The sequence below is a fragment of the Sebastes umbrosus genome, chromosome 15 (assembly GCF_015220745.1).
Source record: "Sebastes umbrosus isolate fSebUmb1 chromosome 15, fSebUmb1.pri, whole genome shotgun sequence".
NCBI classification, from domain to species: Eukaryota; Metazoa; Chordata; class Actinopteri; order Perciformes; family Sebastidae; genus Sebastes; species Sebastes umbrosus.
In genome coordinates, this window is record NC_051283.1 from 31,243,375 (window position 1) to 31,267,507 (window position 24,133).

The 24,133-nt window shown below is 41.6% G+C and overlaps 1 protein-coding gene across 13 annotated transcripts in view; it reads left to right on the forward strand.

The window, feature by feature from the left end:
* The first annotated feature begins 4,518 nt into the window (after positions 1-4,518).
* The window catches only part of epb41a (erythrocyte membrane protein band 4.1a), a 50,237-nt gene continuing 30,622 nt past the window's right edge, over positions 4,519-24,133 (forward strand). For 9 of the 13 annotated variants that reach the window (XM_037794596.1, XM_037794597.1, XM_037794604.1 and 6 more), the window contains exons 1-12: positions 4,531-4,686; positions 16,685-17,007; positions 17,351-17,668; positions 18,368-18,472; positions 18,618-18,681; positions 18,766-18,841; positions 19,978-20,196; positions 21,317-21,404; positions 22,152-22,304; positions 22,418-22,515; positions 22,635-22,810; positions 23,802-24,049. In XM_037794596.1, coding sequence (XP_037650524.1) covers positions 16,693-17,007; positions 17,351-17,668; positions 18,368-18,472; positions 18,618-18,681; positions 18,766-18,841; positions 19,978-20,196; positions 21,317-21,404; positions 22,152-22,304; positions 22,418-22,515; positions 22,635-22,810; positions 23,802-24,049 — 1,860 coding nt within the window. In that variant the 5' untranslated portion in view covers positions 4,531-4,686; positions 16,685-16,692. Of the gene's footprint in view, positions 4,687-16,684; positions 17,008-17,350; positions 17,669-18,367; positions 18,473-18,617; positions 18,682-18,765; positions 18,842-19,977; positions 20,197-21,316; positions 21,405-22,151; positions 22,305-22,417; positions 22,516-22,634; positions 22,811-23,801; positions 24,050-24,133 lie in introns of all 13 variants that reach the window. The other 4 variants (XM_037794598.1, XM_037794609.1, XM_037794603.1 and 1 more) reach the window with 3 other exon arrangements.

Sequence of the window (24,133 nt, forward strand, 5' to 3'; positions counted from 1 at the left end):
TCTCTGAGACTGAGCTCCTCGACCTCTCTCTCAGACTGAGCTCCTCACCCTCTCTCTAAGACTGTGCTCCTCACCCTCTCTCTAAGAATGAGCTCCTCACCCTCTCTCTAAGACTGAGCTCCTCACCCTCTCTCTAAGACTGAGCCCAGACACCCAACAAGGAAGCTCATTCTTTTTGTCACTACCCAAAGCTCCTGACCAGAGGTGAGGGTTGGAACGTAGATTGAACGGTAAATAGAGAGCTTTGCCTTCCGGCTCAGCTCCCTCTGAACCACAACAGTCCGGTACAGCGCCCGCATCACTGCAGACACCGAAACCACCGGTCCATCTCCCGCTCCCTTTATTCCCTCACTGGTGAACGAGAACCCCGAGATACTTGAACTCCCTCACTTGGGGCACAGACTCAGATTAACGTCATACACATTCTAAATATACAGAATAAACAGATGTATCTGGGGACTTTGTAAACTTCACTCTGCAGTAAATGTCGGACCCAGTTCTGGGTTTTAACTCTGTCATGGTGTTGAAAAGGTTCAGTAAGGATGTCGCCTCGCTGCTTCTCTCCATCAGACGTCGTTCATGTTGAAATGTTTTGTCTACAAGCTGCTGGTGGTGGTTGGGGGGGGCATGTTGGTGTTGGATTGTCTCTCCACCTCAGCAGAGGTCTGGCTCAGCACCTGCTCTCCTCCCTGGGGGAGGGGGAGGCTGCTAGTGATAGTGACGGAGGAGGGGGGGGCTGCGAGGCCAAAGGGTGTCTCTTTGTGTAGTGATGGGGGGGGGAGGACCGTCTGTATGAATGTGTGAGGAGATGTGACTGTACAGGCTGCTGATGCAGGAACAGACAAAAGCACTCAAAGTGGTTTAGATATGCTGATTATAAGCATGACCCCCCCCCCCCCCTCGTATGTCTGTGTACTGATGCTGGTTTCTTTTGTGCTGACGGAGTGTCAGAGAGGACGATGTTAGAGGGACACAAACTCATAAAAAAGGCAATTTGTGCAAAAATAATCAAATAAATATATGCCTGGAATTACTAGTTTTGTGAAACTCTTAAATATTAAAATGTATTAAATAAGGTAGGTTTCATTTTAACATTTGGGGGGTACACATGAAGCGGAGGTCGAGAGGTCCTCTCCCAGGAAAATGTGAGCGTCAAACACTTCTTCTCCTGCGTTCTGATGAATTTGTATACGCACTAATTTGTGCCCTTGCATCAATTTATGGTGGAAATATTTATGTTAAAGAAAACAGTAAAAGCAGGTGAGAGGTGAGAGGCCTTCTGGATATGTTATCTCTGTTGAGTCAACACATGGAGGCATGATTTATGAGTCTTCCCTCATCTATTGTGTCTTTTCTTTAAAAAATGTGATAATTGACCCTTCCTAAGTCCCGCCCCTTTTCATCCTGTGCTCCAATAACAGTTGAGCGAGCTCCGAACCCGGCAGAACCTCGGACAACTTTCCTCTTTCCCGTTATACTTAAAGGTAGGGTGGACGATGTTGTAAAGCTAGCATCATGTGAAAGTAGCATCGCCTCAGGAGTGTAACTACTTCACAGACACAGAGCGGAGAGAGGAGACATTAAAATCTAATTTATCTATTCTATTATACCGGTTACATTAATAACACAAGTTTAAGCTGAGCCTCATTGTTGCTGTGCGAATTGGTTCAGAGCTGCAATCAGGGTTGAGAGTTTTCAGTGGCCAACAGTTTGTGTTTTTTAGGTGGAGTTATATGAGCTGAACAACGGCTGAACAACGAGGTATTCATGAGTGTGTTCCAATCCACATACTTCCAGAAGTACACTTCAATGTAGTGCACTTTGTACTCACTTGATTAGTGCGTGTACATTTCAGCGGGGTAGGGTCGTCTCAAATCGAATACTCTGCGGCGCACTGACCGGAAATGACGATTGCAACATTTGACCGCGGCTCGCTACCCGCCAAAATATCTTCTGAAAAAAAATGAAAGCAGAGTGGAAATTACGTTTCCAACGTCGTCGCCTACGATGTGTCCTCCTGTTGGCTGAAAATGCAGCGGTATGTTTACGTAATGTTTTATTCTGTTATCTACGTATGTTTGAATAGTGGTCGTGGCTCCGCCCCTTCCGCTACGTAGCCAAGATGGAGGCAGTTGAGTGTGGAAAGTGTCCAGCGTTCCACATTCAACGATCTGACCGTTTTGAGTACAACATCCGGGTACATTGAGTGCACTGCATTTGCCGTACTACCCAATTGGAACGCACTATGCACTCAAAATAATGAGTATGTAGTACAGAAGTATGCGGATTGGAACACACCCCATGTTTCAGAAAGCTAGTTCGAGTTAGTTGACTCTGAGATGAGAGAAAGTCCCTCCTCAGGATCAGTCAACTCAGAGTTCAGGCTCGGAGTTTGTTAAACCTGCTCTCTGTACTTTTAAAGTGCAGCGTTACAGGTATTGGTCTCAGTACCGAGCCTACCTGCAGCTCTGCACGCTCTCTGCACCCAAGAGATAGTTCCAGCACACTCGGTAGCCGTCCTGCTCCTAAAACTCCAAACTGGTGTTTCCTGTTCCGTTTCAATTAAACAATCAAGATCCAACGTGTTAATGAGCCACAGAGCCGACCCGGCTGTTAACCCCGGCCTCTGGTCTTCATGCTAAACTAGACTCCTTCCTTAAAGATTCCTTGTTATTCGTTAGAGGTTCTGAGTGTTGCCAGATCTGATCACAGAACCTCCTCTCAGGATGGAGGCCCACTACAGTCTGTTATGTAAGAAGTGGTGCTGGAACACGTGTGGGATCGGACCTCGCTGTACAGTTATAACACTACAGACGGAACGGGGACTTGAATCTTCATCTTTATGAATTAATTCAGATGACTCCAGCCTCCTCCAGCTCTCTCCTCTCTCTCCTCTCTCCTCTCTCACTGATGCTCTGTTTCCAGAGCTGAGTGAAAATGGATGCATTGATTTTCTATGGCAGAGGGATGCTTGGTTACTGATGGTGGAGCTCTGCCATGAACAGCAGCTCTGAGCTGTGATTGGAGCAGGCTGCTCGCTGCTCCGCTCCCATTGGCTGCTTCCACTAAATACACCATCCTCATTACATACAGAGCTCCTCCCAGCTGGGCAAAAGGAGGGGGAGCCACAGGGCGTGTACCAGGGAGGGTGAGCCCTGTGCGCTGTCTTACAGGCTGGGTGTTTCACCCTATCTGTTGTTGTACCAGACCCAGGATGTTGGTGGTAGAGAACATGTAAAGTATGCATGCAGGTCAGAGACAGATAATGCTCAAGCCTTGTGGGTATTGAAATGGGAAGCATGGGAAACCTTTTATACATACATACATACATACATATGTATATGCATTATAAATACCGCTGGAGTACCTGTGGGCCACCATGTTCTGATGTATCACTCATTGTTGTACATTGTACTAGTACACAAGAATATTTACATATTGTACATCACTGTAACATTATATATATATATATATATATATATATATATATATATATATAATTATTTGGACATATTATTTAGGACATATTAATTAATATAATATTAAATCATATTTTGTTAATATAACAAATATATTAATTAAATATATAATATATATATTTAATTAATATATTTGGATATATATTATTGGCAGCAGACTCCAGAAAACAAAGGCCTGCTTCTTTAAACAATAGTTATAATATATATATATATATATATATATATAAATATATATATATATATAGTATATAATATAATATTATATACTATATATATATTATATATATATATATATATATTATATATTAATAAATATATATATATATAGTATATAATATATATATACTATATATATATTTATATATATATATATATATTATATATATAGTATTATAATATAATATTATATACTATATATATATTTATATATATATATATATATTATATATATATATATATTATAACTATTATTTCTTTTCTGGAGTCTGCTGCCAAAATAATTATAGACTTTTACAGTGTTTAGTGATTAATTATAATCAATTCAAATATTGATCAATTCAAAAATGTTATGATACATCAATTCAATTTGCCTTTACATGCTGCATTAATACATTCAAAGTAAATAACAATAACAGAAATATCAATTAATTAGCCAGTAAATTAGCCAACAGGAGCTTTGATTGACCAGCTCAGGAGGTCCTGTTGGGACTCAATTTAATTAACTTAATTTATCATTAAGGTGGCACACTTTTTTTTTTAAAGTCTATCAGTCTGAATTGATTATGATTAAACTACTACATCCAGACACATTTTGCAGTTTGTTTTTCTGGCTATTCTGACTCCTCTGCACAGCGGATATGGTCTTGGAAAAATAAAATATAATAGAATCTGAACCTATAACGTTCAATTACTGGCTTCTTTTCTGGTGCTTTCACGGTCTTCCTCCATCTGCTGAGGGGAACCGTGCACAGATAGCCTCCTGCTGTGTGTGTGTGTGTGTGTGTGTGTGTGTGTCTGTCAGACAGCGCTGAGGGCAGATAAAGCCCTTCGTGCATCGCCTGCTGCTGGTTCCTCCACATTGTTAAAGCCTCCTGGTTCCGCTCAGGAACCTCCACTGGGTTGATCTGAGGCTCGGGTACCAACACAGACCGCTGAGCATCACCATCTGTTCTTCTGCTTCTTCTTCTGCTGCTCTGAACAACACAGGGTGAGTGATGATGATGAGGAGGATGATGATGAGGAGGAGGATGATGGTGATGATGATGATGCTCATCACACTATTTGTTGACATATTTTCTCATTCAGCGCCATTTGCAGACAGGTATCTCACCGTTCCTCCTCCGGACTGTGTTATTGTTCCTGTGAGACGCTGCTCTCATTCTGACTGTTAGAATAAAGAGTTTCTGAGTCTTCATCATGTGAACGCAGCCGCTGCTGCTCATCTCTTTGTAAACAGACATATTATATATATATTTATATATCTTATTCTAACAGAATGCATGCAGGATGTATTGAAACGATGCATTGTGGCTGTAACGTTGTAGATGATTCTGGTGTATTAGTCATAATAATCATCATAACGCGCTCCTCTAACGTGCAGTCAGCTCTGATGGAGCAGCAGCTGTTAGTCTGTTCATCTGTTTATCAGCTCAGCATCAGATAGAAGCATCTTCATATAGAAGCTTCATCATATAGAAGCAGCATCATATAGAAGCTTCATCATATAGAAGCATCTTCATATAGAAGCTTCATCATATAGAAGCTTCTTCATATAGAAGCATCTTCATATAGAAGCAGCATCATATAGAAGCTTCTTCATATAGAAGCTTCATCATATAGAAGCTTCATCATATAGAAGCAGCATCATATAGAAGCTTCTTCATATAGAAGCTTCATCATATAGAAGCTTCTTCATATAGAAGCTTCATCATACAGAAGCAGCATCATATAGAAGCTTCATCATATAGAAGCATCTTCATATAGAAGCTTCATCATATAGAAGCTTCATCATATAGAAGCTTCATCATATAGAAGCTTCATCATATAGAAGCTTCATCATATAGAAGTATTATCATATAGAAGCATCATCATATAGAAGCTTCATCATATAGAAGCTTCATCATATAGAAGCAGCATCATATAGAAGCTTCATCATATAGAAGCTTCATCATATAGAAGCTTCATCATATAGAAGTATTATCATATAGAAGCTTCATCATATAGAAGCAGCATCATATAGAAGTATTATCATATAGAAGCTTCATCATATAGAAGCAGCATCATATAGAAGCTTCATCATATAGAAGCATCATCATATAGAAGCTTCATCATATAGAAGCATCATCATATAGAAGCTTCATCATATAGAAGCATCATCATATAGAAGCTTCATCATATAGAAGCAGCATCATATAGAAGCTTCATCATATAGAAGCAGCATCATATAGAAGCTTCATCATATAGAAGCAGCATCATATAGAAGCAGCATCATATAGAAGCTTCATCATATAGAAGCAGCATCATATAGAAGCAGCATCATATAGAAGCATCATCATATAGAAGCTTCATCATATAGAAGCATCATCATATAGAAGCATCATCATATAGAAGCTTCATCATATAGAAGCAGCATCATATAGAAGCATCTTCATATAGAAGCATCATCATATAGAAGCATCATCATATAGAAGCATCATCATATAGAAGCAGCATCATATAGAAGTATTATCATATAGAAGCAGAATCATATAGAAGCTTCATCATATAGAAGCTTCATCATATAGAAGCAGCATCATATAGAAGTATTATCATATAGAAGCAGCATCATATAGAAGCAGCATCATATAGAAGTATTATCATATAGAAGCAGCATCATATAGAAGCTTCATCATATAGAAGCATCATCATATAGAAGCTTCATCATATAGAAGCATTATCATATAGAAGCTTCATCATATAGAAGCAGCATCATATAGAAGTATTATCATATAGAAGCAGCATCATATAGAAGCAGCATCATATAGAAGCATCATCAGATAGAAGCTTCATCAGATATAGAAGCATCATCATATAGAAGCAGCATCATATAGAAGCAGCATCATATAGAAGCATCATCAGATAGAAGCTTCATCAGATATAGAAGCATCATCATATAGAAGCAGCATCATATAGAAGCAGCATCATATAGAAGCATCATCAGATAGAAGCTTCATCAGATATAGAAGCATCATCATATAGAAGCAGCATCATATAGAAGCAGCATCATATAGAAGCATCATCATATAGAAGCATCTTCATATAGAAGCATCTTCATATAGAAGCAGCATCGTATAGAAGCATCTTCGTATAGAAGCAGCATCGTATAGAAGCATCATCGTATAGAAGCAGCATCATATAGAAGCTTCATCATATAGAAGCAGCATCATATAGAAGCTTCATCATATAGAAGCAGCATCATATAGAAGCTTCATCATATAGAAGCATCATCATTTAGAAGCATCATCATATAAAAGTTTCATCATATAGAAGCAGCATCATATAGAAGCAGCATCATATAGAAGCAGCATCATATAGAAGCTTCATCATATAGAAGCAGCATCATATAGAAGCAGCATCATATAGAAGCTTCATCATATAGCAGATCTTTGTGCAGGTTTGAAATAGGAGGTGATAAATGAGCTGCCTGTGACTGAACGAGACTCAGGAGACGCTCAGAGACTTCCCCTGGTCTCTTTATTAACTGGCTTCTTTTAAATATAGATTTCATGACGTAGATTAGTCCCAGCCGGTCGACTCTATGTAGATCTGGCCTTGCTGAAGGTTCAGGCCTGATTTCAGACAGGAAGCTAGATAGTAAGTAAGAAATGTCAATAATAACTCTAAATGTCAATAATAACTCTATGAACTCCATGAACACTTGATGTGTTTCATCACATCATTTACTGAATACCTCTTTAAAACGTAGCTTTGTGTTTACTATACTTGCTTTACTTGCTTGCATAAAGCATCACCGTGGATTTATCCATTAATGTGTGTTTTTGCTCTTATTTAAACTCTTTAACCTGCAGTTTGTTTTAACTCCTCTAAAATCATCTAATTCCTCTCCGTTTGACACTATTATATTTATATTATATTTATATTATATTTATACTATATTTATATTATATTTATACTATATCTTTATTATGTTTATATTATATTTATATTATATTTATATTATATTTATACTATATTTATATTATATTTATACTATATCTTTATTATGTTTATATTATATTTATATTATATTTATATTATATTTGTATTATATTTATATTATATTTATACTATATTTATATTATATTTATATTATATGTATATTATATTTATACGGCTCATTCTTCTCAGGCAGCAACATTTCTGTCCCCATCAATTACTTCTACTACTTCTTTAAAATGTGTCAACGAATGAATTATGAATTATAGATTACAGACTTCTTTATCACATAAACACGGAATAATGCACATTAAAAAAAAAACATGTTTCCAGTGCAAGCAAATCAAATTCCAGAAGAACTATGAGCTATAAAATACTATATATATATATAATTGTTTTGTTTTTTACAACTGTACTGTGTGTCCCTGAAGTAGTTTGTTTCTCGCCTTCCAAAAAAAGGACTACTATTCCCTTGAGACCATTTTCAGGAAGAGACCTCATATTTTTGGAGGGAACTGAAAGGAGTAACGGATGGCGAGCGTTTCATGATGTCAGAGGTCTTATTGACATTTTAATGTAGACGAATATTCTTTTAAAAACATCTACAGAGCCTTTAGAAAGGTGTCAAATAAAAAAATAATAATAATTAGGTAAAAAAGAATGTTAAGATTGTGAATTAATAATTTAATAAATTTGACAGGTCCAAAATGAATGTCTTATCTCTGCAGAAGATATCTGACGATCGGTCCCCACTTCCACCAAGGCTTGTGAGCCGATAGTAAAACAACGTTGGTGTCTCTGGATCGTCAGTTAGTGCAGAAAAAAACGTATAAATGGCTGAGATTGACGATGCTTGGCAACGACTTGTTGTGAAGTGAATGCAATGGAACGGGGGGAGAATGTGACATCTAGTGGCTGAATGTGATCAATGTTATCAATAGCACCTTTAATCTGTTTGTCAGCCTGTTATTATGACGGAAGTTAGTCTGGAAAATGTGAAAACAACACATTTGATATCAAAGTTCTGCAGCTAGTTAAACCTGGATCACTCACAGAGCTGAGGCAAACTTATAGACCAACCCATCCATAACTATTATTATTATAATGCCTGAGATCGGACAGTTAAACACGTCACTATTCTTAGTACAAAAAACCTGAAAATCAATCTTTTTCCCCCCAAAAGTTATGAGGCCCAAATGTTGCTGCGTACCAGGAATGAGCCTCCCATGAAGTTCACATGATATAATATTCAAACACAATAAGACTCCAGACTCTTATTGACGTATAACTTTCTTTTACATGGAAATATTCGACATGTCTTGTGCATGGTTTTATTCCGGGGATCTTTCCTGGACCTGAAGGGGAAATTGAGGGAAAACTATTGGAGACGTCCTTCCTACTGAGCGGTCGTGTCCCAGTAGCCTATTTATGTATTTTACAGCTGATCTAAGGCCAGTTAGTTCTGATATCCTTCAAGCAGAGCTTCCTGAAACCCAGAGACAATAGCATGTTGGTTCAACATTCATATTTAGTTAAGAGACTTCATCTGGAAGCATTAATGCTCTTCTGTGTGTATGTACAGTACGCTATGTCTTCACATCATGTATTACATAAATACTGTCTGTTGTATTACACTTCTTGAAAGTATTTCCATACGTCTAAATTTACAAAATAAAGTAATTTCTGACATAAATATTCCTTCTCAGCCCTCAAATCCGAGAACCCACCGTCCAGCCTCTGTAGCCGTTTACTCCAAAAATCAAATATGGATTTTACTTGATCATCTTAAAGCTGCAGAAGGCTGTCAAATATGATTAAAATGATTAGTTGTTTTTATAAAACGATTACTATATCGTGACAGTAGTACATGAAACAAGTAATCTGAATAAAATCATGTTCCTCCGGTGTCCTCCGGTGTCCTCCGGTGTCCTCCGGTGCTCCTAATGTCCTAAAATACAGTCAAACTAGGCAGCGCTGATCAAATATGAATCAATATTCTGTTACGTTAATGTCTATTTCTCTCCTCAGATGTTCTCAGAATCATCTTGTAGTGCACGGTTTAGCTGTAAAATGAGAACGTTTGTGACCCGGCACCAAGCCCCACCCACCAGCCGGAGCTCAGCCAATAGGAACGCTCTGTCTCTCTGAAATGACCTGTGATTGGTCAAAGTCTCCCGTCACGGACTAGATGTTCTAAAGCCTGAAAACAGAGCCATGAGGAGGAGCAGAAGTCTAGTTTTCTCTCAGAACACTTGAATTACAATATGCTGAAAGGTTATTATGGGATGTTTGCCCAATGATGCCAAAAATATACTGACTACTGCAGCTTTAAATATGAAAAAGAGTCTTACTCAATTTCCTGTTGTGTCATGCTGGTCTCTGTTACCTGCCAGTAAGTCCAAACTGAAATATAACAAACTAAAGCTGTAACTGACTGTCGGATTATAACCAACAACGATCATACAGACGTAGACATTCTGGTGTAGAAGCTGATCTGAATGCCTCATTTCAATCAGTGAGGACTTTCTCATTGGTTTTGCATGTTTTAGTCTATTTACTATTTCACATATATATTTCATTACTGTTGACCCTTCACCATATTCATATGTTTATGAATGTGTTTTTGTGTTTCCATTCATTTAACAAAGACTTAAAATGAACCTGTGTGAGGTCACATGAGGACGATCCTGTTCCTTTAAGTCGTGCTGTTGTGTGGTGATACAGCACATATTGCTATGAGTGAGCACTTTAAGCAGCATTCCTAGTAAACGGTTGTATCAGACGGATGTGACTGTCGGTTTGAATTAGAGGACAACGATGGTCTGATCTACATCTCTTGGACCTCTTACGCCTTCAGTGTGATGGCATCATGTGTGTCCCCTGAGGGGAGTGTGAAGATGATCTAATGTGAGATAGCAGAGGCCTACTGGGCTTCACTCTTCTTCTGGTGAAGCACTAATGTCCAACTCCTCAGTACACCGTACTCTCGTGCTGCAGTCCAATAGTCCTTTTTCTCTCAGGAAGGTTCCTAACGGACTGAAATGACCCTCTCAGTATCTCAGTAGCAGCCGTGATGAGAGCTGTAAATGTTAAGGAAAGGAACTTCAATGCTTCCTTTACTATCTCCTTTAGGACATACTGGAGCATCCTTTGCCAAAGGAAAGGAGCTTCAATGCTTCCTTTATTATCTCCTTTAGCAGAGGACACACTGGAGCATCCTTTACCAAAGGAAAGGAGAGAATAACATCCCACAATGCCTTGCAGCCGCAGCATTTAAAGCGAAGCAGCCCGTCACTGAAGGAGCTATTTAAGAACACACGGAGGGAGCAGTGTCTTTTGTAGTCCGTCTTCAGAACATTGTAGTTTCACCACGGCAGACTGACGTCACTAACATCCACCGCCGTCGCATCATAATGACGGAGCTTCTAGTGAAAGAGCAGTCAGATTCTCTGAACACCACGGCGGTTGTCTTTTTCTGAGTCCTTCTGAAGTCTCCTTCTCATCTCTCCTTGACCTCATGACGTTTTCCATCCAGGTCAAGGAGAAGTGGTTAGGAGAAGACGTTAGGACATCAGTTATTGACTACTCGAACGCAGCCCCGGTCTTGTTTCACTATCGTTTGTTTGTATAGTTTTTATAGGAGTGACTGTGAAGTAAACACATCAGCTCTGAGCATGCCTGGAAATGACAGCGTGATGCATTTAAATGAGAGAATTGTGGTACTCTCCTCCTCTAACATGGCTGTTTGTGCACCGTGATATTTAGTTGCAGATTTAGTTTAAACATGGCAAATGTGATTACTTTAATATGTCAGAATGCAAACCGTTCCCTAAACCTGCCCAACCCTAAAACCTTTCAGTGTGTTTTGTCTTTAATTAGATACTATTAAGTGTCTCTGAGCTGTGTAGGTCTTGATATTGATCACTTCCATCACTGTCCCTGATTCCTCCAACCTCTTTAACCCCCTCCGGCCCTGAGGGGTGTGACCTCATACCGGCCTCTCCTGGGACTCAGCTGTTGTTGTTTTAGGGCTTTGTTTCTTCACTTTGTGTGTTTCATGAAACATTCCCACCTCTGAGTTGATGTAGGCCAGCTCACAGTTTTCTGGGTTGTTTCCTGAGCTCGTGCCAGCAGAGCGGTCCTGTGTGGATCCAGCGGTTGACTGATAGACATCCAGCTTCCTCCGTCCTCCACATCAGCACACACAGCAGCCTTTAATCCCACACAGGGCCCGATTAATTTTAAAGCCGCTTTCCGTCCTTAAGCTCACTTTCAGCACTCTGACACAAACAAGCTACCACGCAGCCAGAAATACAGATATACTGTACGCTTAAGTGTGCGTTTACTTTTTACAAATGCATTTTGTTTGCATTTTATTTTAACCTTTGAACCGAACCGTCTCCGAGAGTCTATCTGGAATCTTAGAACTGTTTGGCCTTCATCACATGATGTCATCACGTCACTGGTTGGATGTTTTGAGTTTCAGAACGTCGTCTGAATGTTAACTGAAAGAAACCAGAAGTGTGTCCCGTATGGTCTGTGGTGTGTTTGTATAGCAGCTTGGTAGCATCTCTGACCTCTGACCTCTGACCTCTGACCCCACCGCAGCTTTAGTGTAAAAACCATGTTTGACCTTTAGAACGTCCTCCAGCAGCCGAGCAGTGAACCTTTCCAGGCTATAAAATGCAGATGTTGACCTCTCATTGGTCGGGATCTGTGTGTGTCCACTAGCCACTTCAGTCAGTGTTTCTCTCTGTCCAGATATCGGGACAATGTCTTCAGATTGTCCTAGAGTAACGGTCCCCAGAGGAGAAGTACTTCTACTACCACTGATAAGCCTCATATATCCAGTGTGATGACGCTGCCTCCAGAGGTCACATATGTGTTCTTATGTTTGCGGTGGTCCGCACCTTATTATGGTGTGATGATGTGGGTTATGAATATTCTGCCTCTCTCCTCATCAGTAGAGCCTCTGGATAGGACTGACAGACCGTTCAATATTTTTGGATATCATATGAGAAAAATATGATAAAGTCAACACTGAGTACAACAGAATCAGAAAAATGTCTGAAAAAATTCTGAAAAAAAATCTGAAAAATGTGAAAAAAAGTTTGTTACTATACGAAGCATCAAGTTGTAAGTCAAAGACTAGTGTGTAGGATAAAGGGGGATCTATTGGCAGAAATGAAATAACATATTTTTACCTCCTCTAATTTAATATTTTTGTTTTCACCGGCATTGGTTTGTTTGTCAGTCTGTTAGCAGGATTACTCCTGTCCTCTCAAGTCGGTGATGGATTTGATTGAGGGGGGGAGGTGAGGGTGGGGTGTAGCACAATGAACAATCCATTAGATTTTAGTGACGATCCGGATCATGATCATGATTCAGGAATATTTTTAAGGATTGCTATCAGCCTGAGCTTTAAGACCACAGAGTATAACACATGCACAGTGTAACTGATGACACGTTGATGACGCGTGACCCCGCCTCCTTCCTCCTTCTAAGAGCAGAGAGATACACATATTCTAAGCTTCAAGTCTACTGTTTTATGTTTTATGTGCAGAACTACAGTGATTGTGTGTTGGGCTCTGAGCGCTGCCAAAACACAGGTGACCCACACTTAATACTGTACCTGAACGCATCCTGTGTAGACACTGCTGGGGGGGCCGTGTAGAGGAACAAGGAGTTCAGTGTGGGACAGCTTCTCTGCAAGGGTTCTGGACTGTAATATAACTTACTAACCCACGCTGAGTCCATTTTAAACCTTGTGAATGTAGTGTGTTCTAGTTAAGGTGTAATAATGTGTTAAATAAAACAGGCCTTGAACTACAATGTTTCTGTGTTTCCCGCCTGTATGTGCAGTCTTCATGCAGTTCAGCTGAATAGTTGGTCACGTCCTCACAGTCTCTTGTTTGAAGGCAGAGGAACGACCCACACAGCTCATTGTTCTGAATTAGCTCCACCTTTTCCGTCTCTGTACGCCGGCACATCCAGAACACTGTACCACATCGCTGTGGAACTGGAGACATCTGAACTGACAGGCTTTGCTCCTGTCGTCTTGATTTAGAACGATATTAACCTGTCAGAAGTGTAAATGCTAAATGGACTTGTATTTATATACAGTAGCTCCTTTCTAGTCTTGTGAACACTCACTTTACAGTACATGTCAGCATTCACTCACACATTCATACACTGATATCAGAGGCTGCCGTGCAAGGAGCCGACCTGCCCGTCAGGATCTGATCTAAACACTCATTCACACACCGATGTGTATTCGTATCACTTATATCTCTTCTACCTGCATTTGTTTTGTATATTTTCCTTTTGTCAATAGAAAGTCAGAAGAGTAGGGATGAATGTGTAGACTTTGTCACCGTGCTGGTTTTATTCTAACAGACGGGCTGGTTTCACTGCTGCGGTGCGTCTCAGGACTGAAAAGCTGCAGACTCTCTGGTTCTGTGGGACACCTGCTACTAACTGCTGAGTGGACCGTCAGCAGAGAACCTGAACTATACCTGTCTGTATGTTTGTTCTCGTTCCCCTCCTCGGTACACCTGGAGCCGTGGAGCCCACGCTCTCTCTCCTCTCTGCCCCGTCAGCAGTTGTGCGGCTGTGCCAGCATCCACTCAGCACTGCAGGCTGCCAGCAGCCTCTGAAACTTCACGTGGTGGCGAGCTGTGATTCTGTTCAGCCTCAATCTGCCAGCACACCTCAAAGTGTTGGATCAGGTGCCGTAAGCACATAAAAACATTTTAGGCTACACAGAATACTATAACGGTGTTGAGTTTGTGCAGCTCAACCTCTACACCTTCAGGTTTCAGTACGCTTCACTCGGTCATACAGCGTGTTGTTGGACCACAACACCAACATGTCTGAGTGTCGTGTTGTTCCAGCCGCCCACTTCCACTACTGAGTGCAGGCCTCAGGATGTAAATGTGAGCAGACAGCTCTCATATGGCCACATTAACCACAAGCCAAGTCCCGTTGCTGGTGTGAGGGGGATGATGGGAAACGGAGCAACTGATCATGACAGGCAGACGAGACGATGCGTGTTTGAGAAGCCCGGCGGCTGCTGGAGTTAAAGTGTCACCATTAGTGCCAAGTGAGAGGGAGACGGTTGTCTTTACCTCGTGGCGGTAGAGACACACGTGACAAAACCGGAGTGAAAGAACTTATCACTGACTTCTGGACATTTTCTAATCGTCATAGTGTGACGTGAAGAAGGTCTATTCATGATCTTTTTATGTGCTTTTTCAATAATGGAAGTTATTTTTACACTAAAAAACACAAGCTGTGCTGTGATCATGTTAGCTGGATGTTTTTATAATAAATGCTTTCTGGATGAAGTTGATCTGAGCACTAGAAGGCTGTATTCACATTCATCTGCTGATGTCTCTCTGTGCTCGCCTTAAAGGTCCCATATCGTGTTCATTTTCAGGTTCATGTTTGTATTTTGTGTTTCTACTAGAACATGTTTTCATGCTTTAATGTTCAAACAACACATTATTTTCCTCATACTGTCTGTCTGAATATACCTGTATTCACCCTCTTGTCTGAAACGCTCCGTTTTAGTACATTTCAACGGAATTGCGTTGCTAGGCAACAGCTTGGGTCCATGTTTACTTCCTGTCAGCTGATGTCATTAATATCCACTGCAACAGGAAATAAACTGGGACACATTTAGAATGTTTACATTTAAAAACCGTGTAATGGTCTAAATATTGTATATTTGTGACATCACAAATGGACAGAAATCTTAACGGCTTGCTTCAAACGCACAACTTCTGAATACGGGCTGTGTGTGTTTCTCTGTATAGTGCGTGTTTTGATAGTTTCACAGTATTTATATATATCACTTAAACCTGTTTTGTAATATAAAAGACATGAAAATCTCACTTTTTACAATATGGGACCTTTAAATCTCAGTTTAATGTGTGTGTGTACGAGCAGGACTTTGTGACATCACAAATGGTTAGAAAGCCAATGGTGGTCCGGTGGTATTTGGACCTCGCCACACAAGTGTGATGTGGAAACTAGAAGCCTGCAGTGCACGTACAGTACACAACACAGGACCAGACTGGAGCTTTAAAGTTTATTCTTTAACCTTGAGAACATAACTCAGGTTCACTTATTAGCTTTTTCTAGAACTTTCAATCACATTCCTCAGTCAAAGCCAGTCCTTTCTGCATGATCACCGTGTTGCATGAAGTGCTGAGCAGTCTCCTAAATATGACGTTCCCATACAACCAAACTGTTCGGCCAATTACGTTTCGAGGGAGACACATTTTCTCCCAGATTATGTTTGTTTTTGACGTATCACAAACATGTTTCTCATGATGGTCTGGGGAGGTCGGGGTGGAAGGACGGGTCAAACAAACACGAGACGTTCACCAGGAGGCCGCTGTTTGTGTCCCGTGTGGAAACAAATCTCAACCGCTGACTCTAGTTTACGTCCGTAGTTTAAATAAAGTAACAAACAGTTATTTTAAGCCAAACCGTGATGTTTTTACTGAACATAACCAACATAACGTGTTTAAAACTGTGACTGTAATCTGGGACAAAATACGTTTCCCTCTAAACGTAACAACCGGGTGTCGTCGCTGTAGCTTTGGTAGTATTCTAGTCTGCCGTTAGTTGTCGATTCGATCCCCGCCTTAAAGCAAGACGCTGATCCCCAAAAAACAATTCCTGGTTCCTCCAAACCTCCGTGTGTCGAGCGATTTAAAACAAGACACTAAAAGTTAGTCTCGAAAATGTTAGTACCTTCAAATCTGCAGCATAAAATGAGACGTTTCTCGCTCACACAGTTGAGTTGAACATCTGCTCAAATGTCCAGTTTTCTAGAATTTAACATTGTTACTCACTTTAAAATCAGCATCATTGTTCACTAGAACCAGACTGTGTTTTGGCCTCTAATGATATAGCATTAACTCGTCTGATCTGGATTAACACATACTATACAGGTTTCTGTGTTTTTAAACCCGATTCCGTCCTCTTATCTATCTCCACAGCCGTTGCCATGACAACAGACGAGGCGGAGAGTCACCAGAAGAAGCCGAGGCAGCAGGAGGAAGCCGGCCAGGACGCCAGGCCGCCCTCACCGGAGGAGGAGCAGCTCCGGCCTCGCAACCGCAACTCCGCCGGCCGCGGCCTCTCCCGCCTCTTCTCCTCCTTCCTGAAGAGGCGCTCGCAGTGCGAGAGCGAGGCGGGAGAGAAGGACAACAAGGAGGAAGAAGAAGAAGCTAAGGCGCCCATCGCCGACCCTGAACCTGAGCTGAGGGCAGAGGGAGAGGTCGCCCTGGACCAGCACTCAGTCAGCAGCGCGGAGGCTCAGGTCAGCCTCTACATCTAAAGCCCTTCTGTCTGTTTCATTAATGACTTCCTATCATTCACACATCGGTAACAATTCATATGCTAATTATGAGTATTTCACATCAATATCTGACAGGATGACATGATGAAGGGATGACATGTTAGACGTAAACAGACACACACAGAGAGAGAGACTGCTGTTTCCCAGTTTAGTAAACTGGTTTTATTTTAAAATCCTACTCGGTGATACTGTATATACACTATTGAAAGCCAAGTGGAGCAACACGTCTACACAGGAGGATCTGTCGCAAGGACACGTTATTAAGAGAGCGTAGACTGCTTTGTAATTAAAATGTCTCCATCAGGCCGTCCAGGTGGAGAAGAAAGAAGCGGAGGAGGAGGAGGAGGAGGGTGGAAAGGACAAAGAGAACGCCAAGGAGAAAGGAGAGGAGGCCACCCTGGAGAAGGAGGACAAGGAGAAGGAGAAGGAGGAGGAGGAGAAGGAGAAGGAGAAGGAGTCTGGTCCTGAAGGAGGCAGTAAGAAAGAGGAAGAGGAGGAGGAGGAGGAGGAGGAGAAGATGACAGAGGAGGAGGCCAAAGCTCCCAGAGCTCCACGGCGACCCAAGACCATGCAGATCAAAGTCACCCTGCTGGACGACGCTCTGTATGAGTGTGAGCTGGACGTAAGAGCACTTTTATTATATCAATGTAATCATATTAACATGTCGTGAATATGCTCATATAGAGCTTATTCAGCAGTTAGTTAGACACCAGGTTTATGCTTCATTTAATCGGGATGCAACTTACGATTGTTTTGGGCGATGGGTTATTTGTCCAGTGTACATGAACATGTGGTCCACCACATGATCTGAAATATGAAACTTCAATAGGAGAATAGTAATATAATAAATAGTAATAGTAAATATAATAATAGTGATCTATTGGAGCTCAAACGACCAGCCTTAATGCATCTTCAACAGAACACCTCCATCATCATAAGCCGGCAGACAAAGCTGCTTTAATGTTTAGTTAGAGAGGCTCCGGTCCAACCTCAGACCGGTCCTCTCCTCAGACCGGTCCTCTCCTCGGACCGGTCCTCACCTCAGACCGGTCCTCCCCTCAGACCGGTCCTCCCCTCAGACCGGTCCTCCTGCTTCAGTCTGAACCTGACAGCTGTTAAACCGTCCTGTGGGAGAAGTTCTGCTCTCTGAGCCATCTGCTCAGTCATGTTCAGTAACAGGAGGAATACATCGTCTCGTATGTGATGACAGGTTGTTGATGTTTGATTATTCAGTGTCTTGTTCGCTGTGTGTGTGTGTGTGTGTGTGTGTGTGTGTGTGTGTGTGTGTGTGTGCGGGTGCGTGTGCGTGTGTGTGTGTCAGAAACATGCAAAAGGCCAGGAGCTGTTCATGAAGGTGTGTGACCACCTCAACCTGCTGGAGAAGGACTACTACGGCCTGGTCGTCTGGGAGACGGGCACCATGAAGGTGAGCTGGATCTGATATATCGTCATTAGGTAGTTTTGTAGTATTTGATTAAAACAGTCTGCTCTTCATATGTTAACGTCATCGATGGTTAGACGAGACTGTGGCCCTCAGTGTTGATGATATCAAACCTCACTTTCTTCATCAGGTTTGGATGGACCTCACCAAGGAGATCCGCCGGCAGGTACAAGGTGAGCAGAACTTTACCACAGGTACACCCTCTGTTCTCATTCTCATGGTTTTATATTTAAACATGTTTAGAGTTTTTTCATCACACCTTCCTTTTCTTCTTCAAGGTGCCAGCTATAATTTCACCTTTAATGTGAAGTTCTATCCGCCGGACCCGGCCCAGCTGTCTGAAGACATTACGAGGTACCGCACTACTATCTACTAATATCCTTTTACTGTATCAGCAGCTCAGTGTGGACAGGATGCATCTCTCCAGATGAGAGGATGTGATAGGAAGACATTGCATGGGGTATTCACTGATGGTGTGCGAGCCCAAACGTATTACCAAAATAAAACAAGTGCCAAAATGATCATCAGTAAAGTCAAACATTAAAACAATAAATGTGTGCAATTTATGCAACTTATAACTGGGATGGTGAACTTATATTTCCATGTTTACTTTTTGTCGTAATTTGACCTTTCTGTTTTTTTTATACTTTATTTTTTGCCCTTTTTTTCGAGGTTGTTTTCATATATGCAATTTACAGTTCATAATTACAATAGTTTATAAACCAATTTTTTAAGTAGTTGAGCCTAGAAACAAACACAATAAGTACACTAGAGAAAACAACATCAGCATCAAAATTTAAATAAAATTTAAAAAAGAATAGAATAATTTTTTTTTTTTTTATTATTATTATTATTATTATTATATTATTATTATTATTATTATTATTGTTATTATTATTATTAATAATAATAATAATAATAATAATAATACAAAGAGAAAAAATAGTAATAATAATAATAATAATAATAATAATTATAATAATAACACAAAGAGAAAAAATAGCAATAATGATAATAATAATAATAATAATAATAATAATAATAATAATAATAATAATAATAATAATAATAATAATTAAATAAACAAATAAGTTAAAAAAACAACAATATTTGACCTTTTTGAAATGGTTGTGGTTCTATATTATTTTGATATTTAAAGGTAACTTATTCCAGTTCCTGGCCCCGCTGAACCTAAAGGAACTAGTTCCCACTTTGGTGTTAAACCTCTAGAAGTCAGCAACACTGGCTCTATAGCCTGGTGGGCATGAGATGAAATATATGTTTTATAAAAATCAGTTCATTTCCTTGGACAGACTCGTCCAGGTTGATTAAATATGAGATCAAAATGAACCACTATGAATCAGACATTACAGGGGCATGTGCAGATGAACGGAGTATGAAAGTCTTGACGTTTGATTAGCAGTTTGATAATATATAATAATCTGGAGTTCCATAATAAACTACATGTGATCCCTATCTGTGCGTTGCAGGTACTACCTGTGTCTCCAGCTGAGGAAGGACATCCTGCAGGGACGCCTCCCCTGCTCCTTCGTCACCCTGTCCCTGCTGGGCTCCTACGCCCTGCAGTCGGAGCTGGGCGAGTACGACCCGGAGGTGCACGGCAACGAGTACACCAAGGATATGAAGATGGCCCAGGGTCAGACCAAGGAGCTGGAGGACAAGATGATGGAGCTGCACCGTACATACAGGTCAGAGTGGATGTTTTCACAGTCTTCACCTAGAATCCACCAGCTCAGTGGAGTTATAAAACAATTCAGTTACAAGTCAAACCCTGAATTCAAAATGTCACATAAGTAAAAGTACATAAATATTGTATGTAAAATGCAATGAAGTATTTAAAGTAAAAGTACTAATGATGATAGTGCAGCTGCCTCTTAAGTGTTTTAAAGTAGTGTAACTATAGTAATTATAAAAATGTGTACTAAATTACAGCACTTAAGTAAATGCACTGCACTTTTACTTTTGACCGCTCCACTTAACAGAACTAACTCCATGTAATTATTGATATATTATGTATAAACTACACATAAACTGCATTACAAGGGAAGGCTTAAACGAAAGATTTCCCTGCTCTCCATTTCTGATAACCTATAAATAACAACACTTCCAAACTGTTCCCTTTCTTTGAGTGTAAGAAGTACAACTACATTCTGAAAACGTTCACAGTTAATGAATAATCCATTCACATAACAGATGACGAGCAGCCCGAGACGTCTCGCTGATCTCTCGAATATGACAGAAAACAGACAATAATGAATTAATCTTCTGTTGTCCCGACAAGTTCTTGTATTTCTGAGTCTGATAGTGGCTCTGAATATTATATTCCTTGAGCACTGAAAGGTGCTGTGAACACAACAAGCACTCCTTTACCTCTGTGGAGAAATAGGAACTGGTCCATTTCTCTTGGAAAACCCGACACTCTGTGTCCACTTTCCATTTTCCACCGATGTCTCCTGCATAAACAGGAGCCTAAACGCTTCACAGTGTTGTGTCATGTTGCCTGTACAGAAGCATGTGGGATCTATAATAGTAATAGCATTTTCACACTTTGCAAAGTCATCCAGTGGGCCGGTTCTGGACCCTTTGGCGGGCCGGTTCTGGACCCTTTGGCGGGCCGGTTCTGGACCCTTTGGCAGGCCGGTTCTGGCCTCGTAGGTTTGACACCCCTGATTTAAACCGTCCTTTATCCTGTTCCGGTTGTCTTCAATGTAAACGATTACAGTATTATTATCACAGCATCTCCACAGTCACAGTAACTAAAGAGTTGGTGGGTTTCCTGTTGTTGTGGTGTTGTTGTGGTTCTGGCAGGTCGATGAGTCCGGCCCAGGCTGACATGATGTTCCTGGAGAACGCCAAAAAACTCTCCATGTACGGCGTGGACCTCCACCAGGCCAAGGTGAGCACCGGAGCTACGACTCCTCAGCTGCTCGTCTAAACGCTTGAAAATGTGCCTTTATACAAAGTGAATCATCTTTGTGTTTTCCATGGCTGGATGATTTAAGGTTCTTCATAGATCAGGTAGAACATATAAAACACTTTAATCTGGGTGTGATTCAGTGACTAATGCAACATGAACACCAGCAGCAGAGATGTACAAACATAATAATGTGTTTAAGCTTTGTCTGTTCGTATTGTTGATGCCGTGCATCAGAGAAGCACGCCTGCTCTGAAAAGCAGGAAGACATGTGACTTGTGAGGTTTTACAGCTGAAATCAGGTCAATCTGTTTACATCAGAGTAGAAGGATTTAACTGGATCTGGAGGGAGGACATTTAGAGGACGATACTGCCCCCCCGTGGACGACGGTGAGCAGCACAGGAAGCTGCATCAGCCATTATCACTAGTAGTAGTACATACAGTAGTAAACACTTCAAACACACTATTAGGAGAGGACACCGGAGGACACCGGAGGGACACCGAGGACACAGAGGAACATGATTTTCTTTCAGATTACCTGTCTTGTGCACTACTGTCAGGATATAGTGACCGTTTTACCGCTGCAGCTTTAAGTCACTTCCTACCATTTGTCACTCGTTTAAGATCTTTATATCTTAGTTGTCCTCAGAAGCTCTTAGCTCTCTGAAGGGTGCATCCTGTTGACATGTTAATGGGAATGGTTGTGTCTCTCTGGGTGTCTCCATCAGGATCTGGACGGTGTGGACATCATGCTGGGGGTCTGCTCCAGCGGTCTGATGGTTTACAAAGACAAGCTGAGGATCAACCGGTTCCCCTGGCCCAAAGTCCTGAAGGTCTCGTACAAACGCAGCAGCTTCTTCATCAAGATCAGACCGTCCGAGGTACCGAACGTCTTCATGTTCATCAACACTGAACTCACCCTGACCACGAGTGAAACCATGAAGAGAAGTTCATTAGTCATCTTTGTTTAGCAGGTTTGTGTTTCTTGTTTCAGGTGGAACATTATGAGAGTGCGATTGGCTTCAAACTACCCAACTACAAGGCGGCCAAGAAGCTGTGGAAAGTGTGTGTAGAACATCACACCTTCTTCAGGTAGAGTATAAGTTAGTTAGTTCACATGCTTGTAGAGTGTTTTAGTTGAAAGAGCTGCTCGCTTGCTGCCTGACTCAGAGTCAGATCAGAGGATCAGTATCAGTGACCTTTGTCTTCAGGCTGACCTCCACTGAGATGGCCACCACTCCCAGGAAGTTCCTGGCGTTGGGCTCTAAGTTCCGCTACAGCGGTCGGACTCAGGCTCAGACCAGACAGGCCAGCTCTCTGATCGACAGACCGGCTCCTCTGTTCCAGCGCTCCTCCAGCAAGAGGAACTCCCGCAGCCTGGATGGAGGTACGTTGTTCCACATCATGACGACGCCGTGAAACTAGTGTTCCTTTAGAGTGTCCCCAAAAATGTCTGCTGCATGTCTGCAATCACAGGAGTCTGTCTGAATCCAACACTCACATTCATATACACCGATCAGCCGTAACATTCAGACCACTGACAGGTGAAGTGAATAACATGGATTATCTGGTTACCATGGCAACTGGCAGTGGGGGGGGGTATATTAGACAGCAAGTGAACATTTTGAACTTTGAACTTTGTGTTGGAAGCAGAAGAAATGGGCCAGCGTAAGGATGTGAGTCACATTGACGAGGACCAGATAGTGCTGGCTAGACGACCGGGTCAGAGCATCTCCAGAACTGCAGCTCTTGTGGGATGTTCCCGGTCTGCAGTGGTCAGGACCTACCAGAAGGGGTCCAAGGAAGGAGAACCGGTGAACCGGTGAACCGGCGACAGGGTCAGACCCGAGGCTCATTGATGCACGTGGGGAGTGAAGGCTGGCCCGTGTTGTCTGATCCAATAGAAGAGCTACTGGAGCTCAAACTGGTTCATGTCCAACCTGAGTGAAACCAAAAGTATAAAGTGCCAGAAGGCTTTACTCCGACGGTCAAAGGTCTCATTCAGACCAATAATAATGGCCTGAATGCTGAATACTCATGGCTTGTATTAAAACACTGTCTTTATTAAAGTACCGGTACTAATGAAACGGGGTATCGTACCGTTTTTAACGTCAGGGTATCGCGATACCTTTCTAGTATCGGTATACCGTACAGCACTAGAGGGGATTATATAGCACATCTAGCTGGAACTGAAGGGCATCTCAAGCATCAGACAACAGCATGCAGAGAGAAGATGGGCCGAACATACTTCATGGTCTCAGTTAACTTCTTGACTTTAACCTTTAGAGAACATTAAAGTTGTTTTGATCCCACATCACTGCAGGTCATACTTTTGTTTTTAAAGTGAGACCGTGGTCTCTCCTCTCTGTCCGTTCCAGCCATGGCGTCCACTCCCGACAATAGATCCACTCGTCCGGTCAGCGCCCCCGTTATGTCGCCGGTATCTCCCGGGGAGGCGTCTCCCTCGCCGCTGCTAACCACCCTGCATCGCTCCCACCACCGAGACGGCTCCACGCCCAGAGGCCACCGCTCTGCAGGCAGGAAGGCAGAGCTAAAGGCAGAGAGTCAGCAGGCGGAGTACACCAAGAGCCACAGCCCCAGACCAGAGTCCACTCCAGAGATCAAGGTAGTGGACGCACTTCTTTACGTCACCACGTGTGTTTTAGGGACCATCGAGTCTTTTTAAAGAGGGGAGGTTACATTAATATTA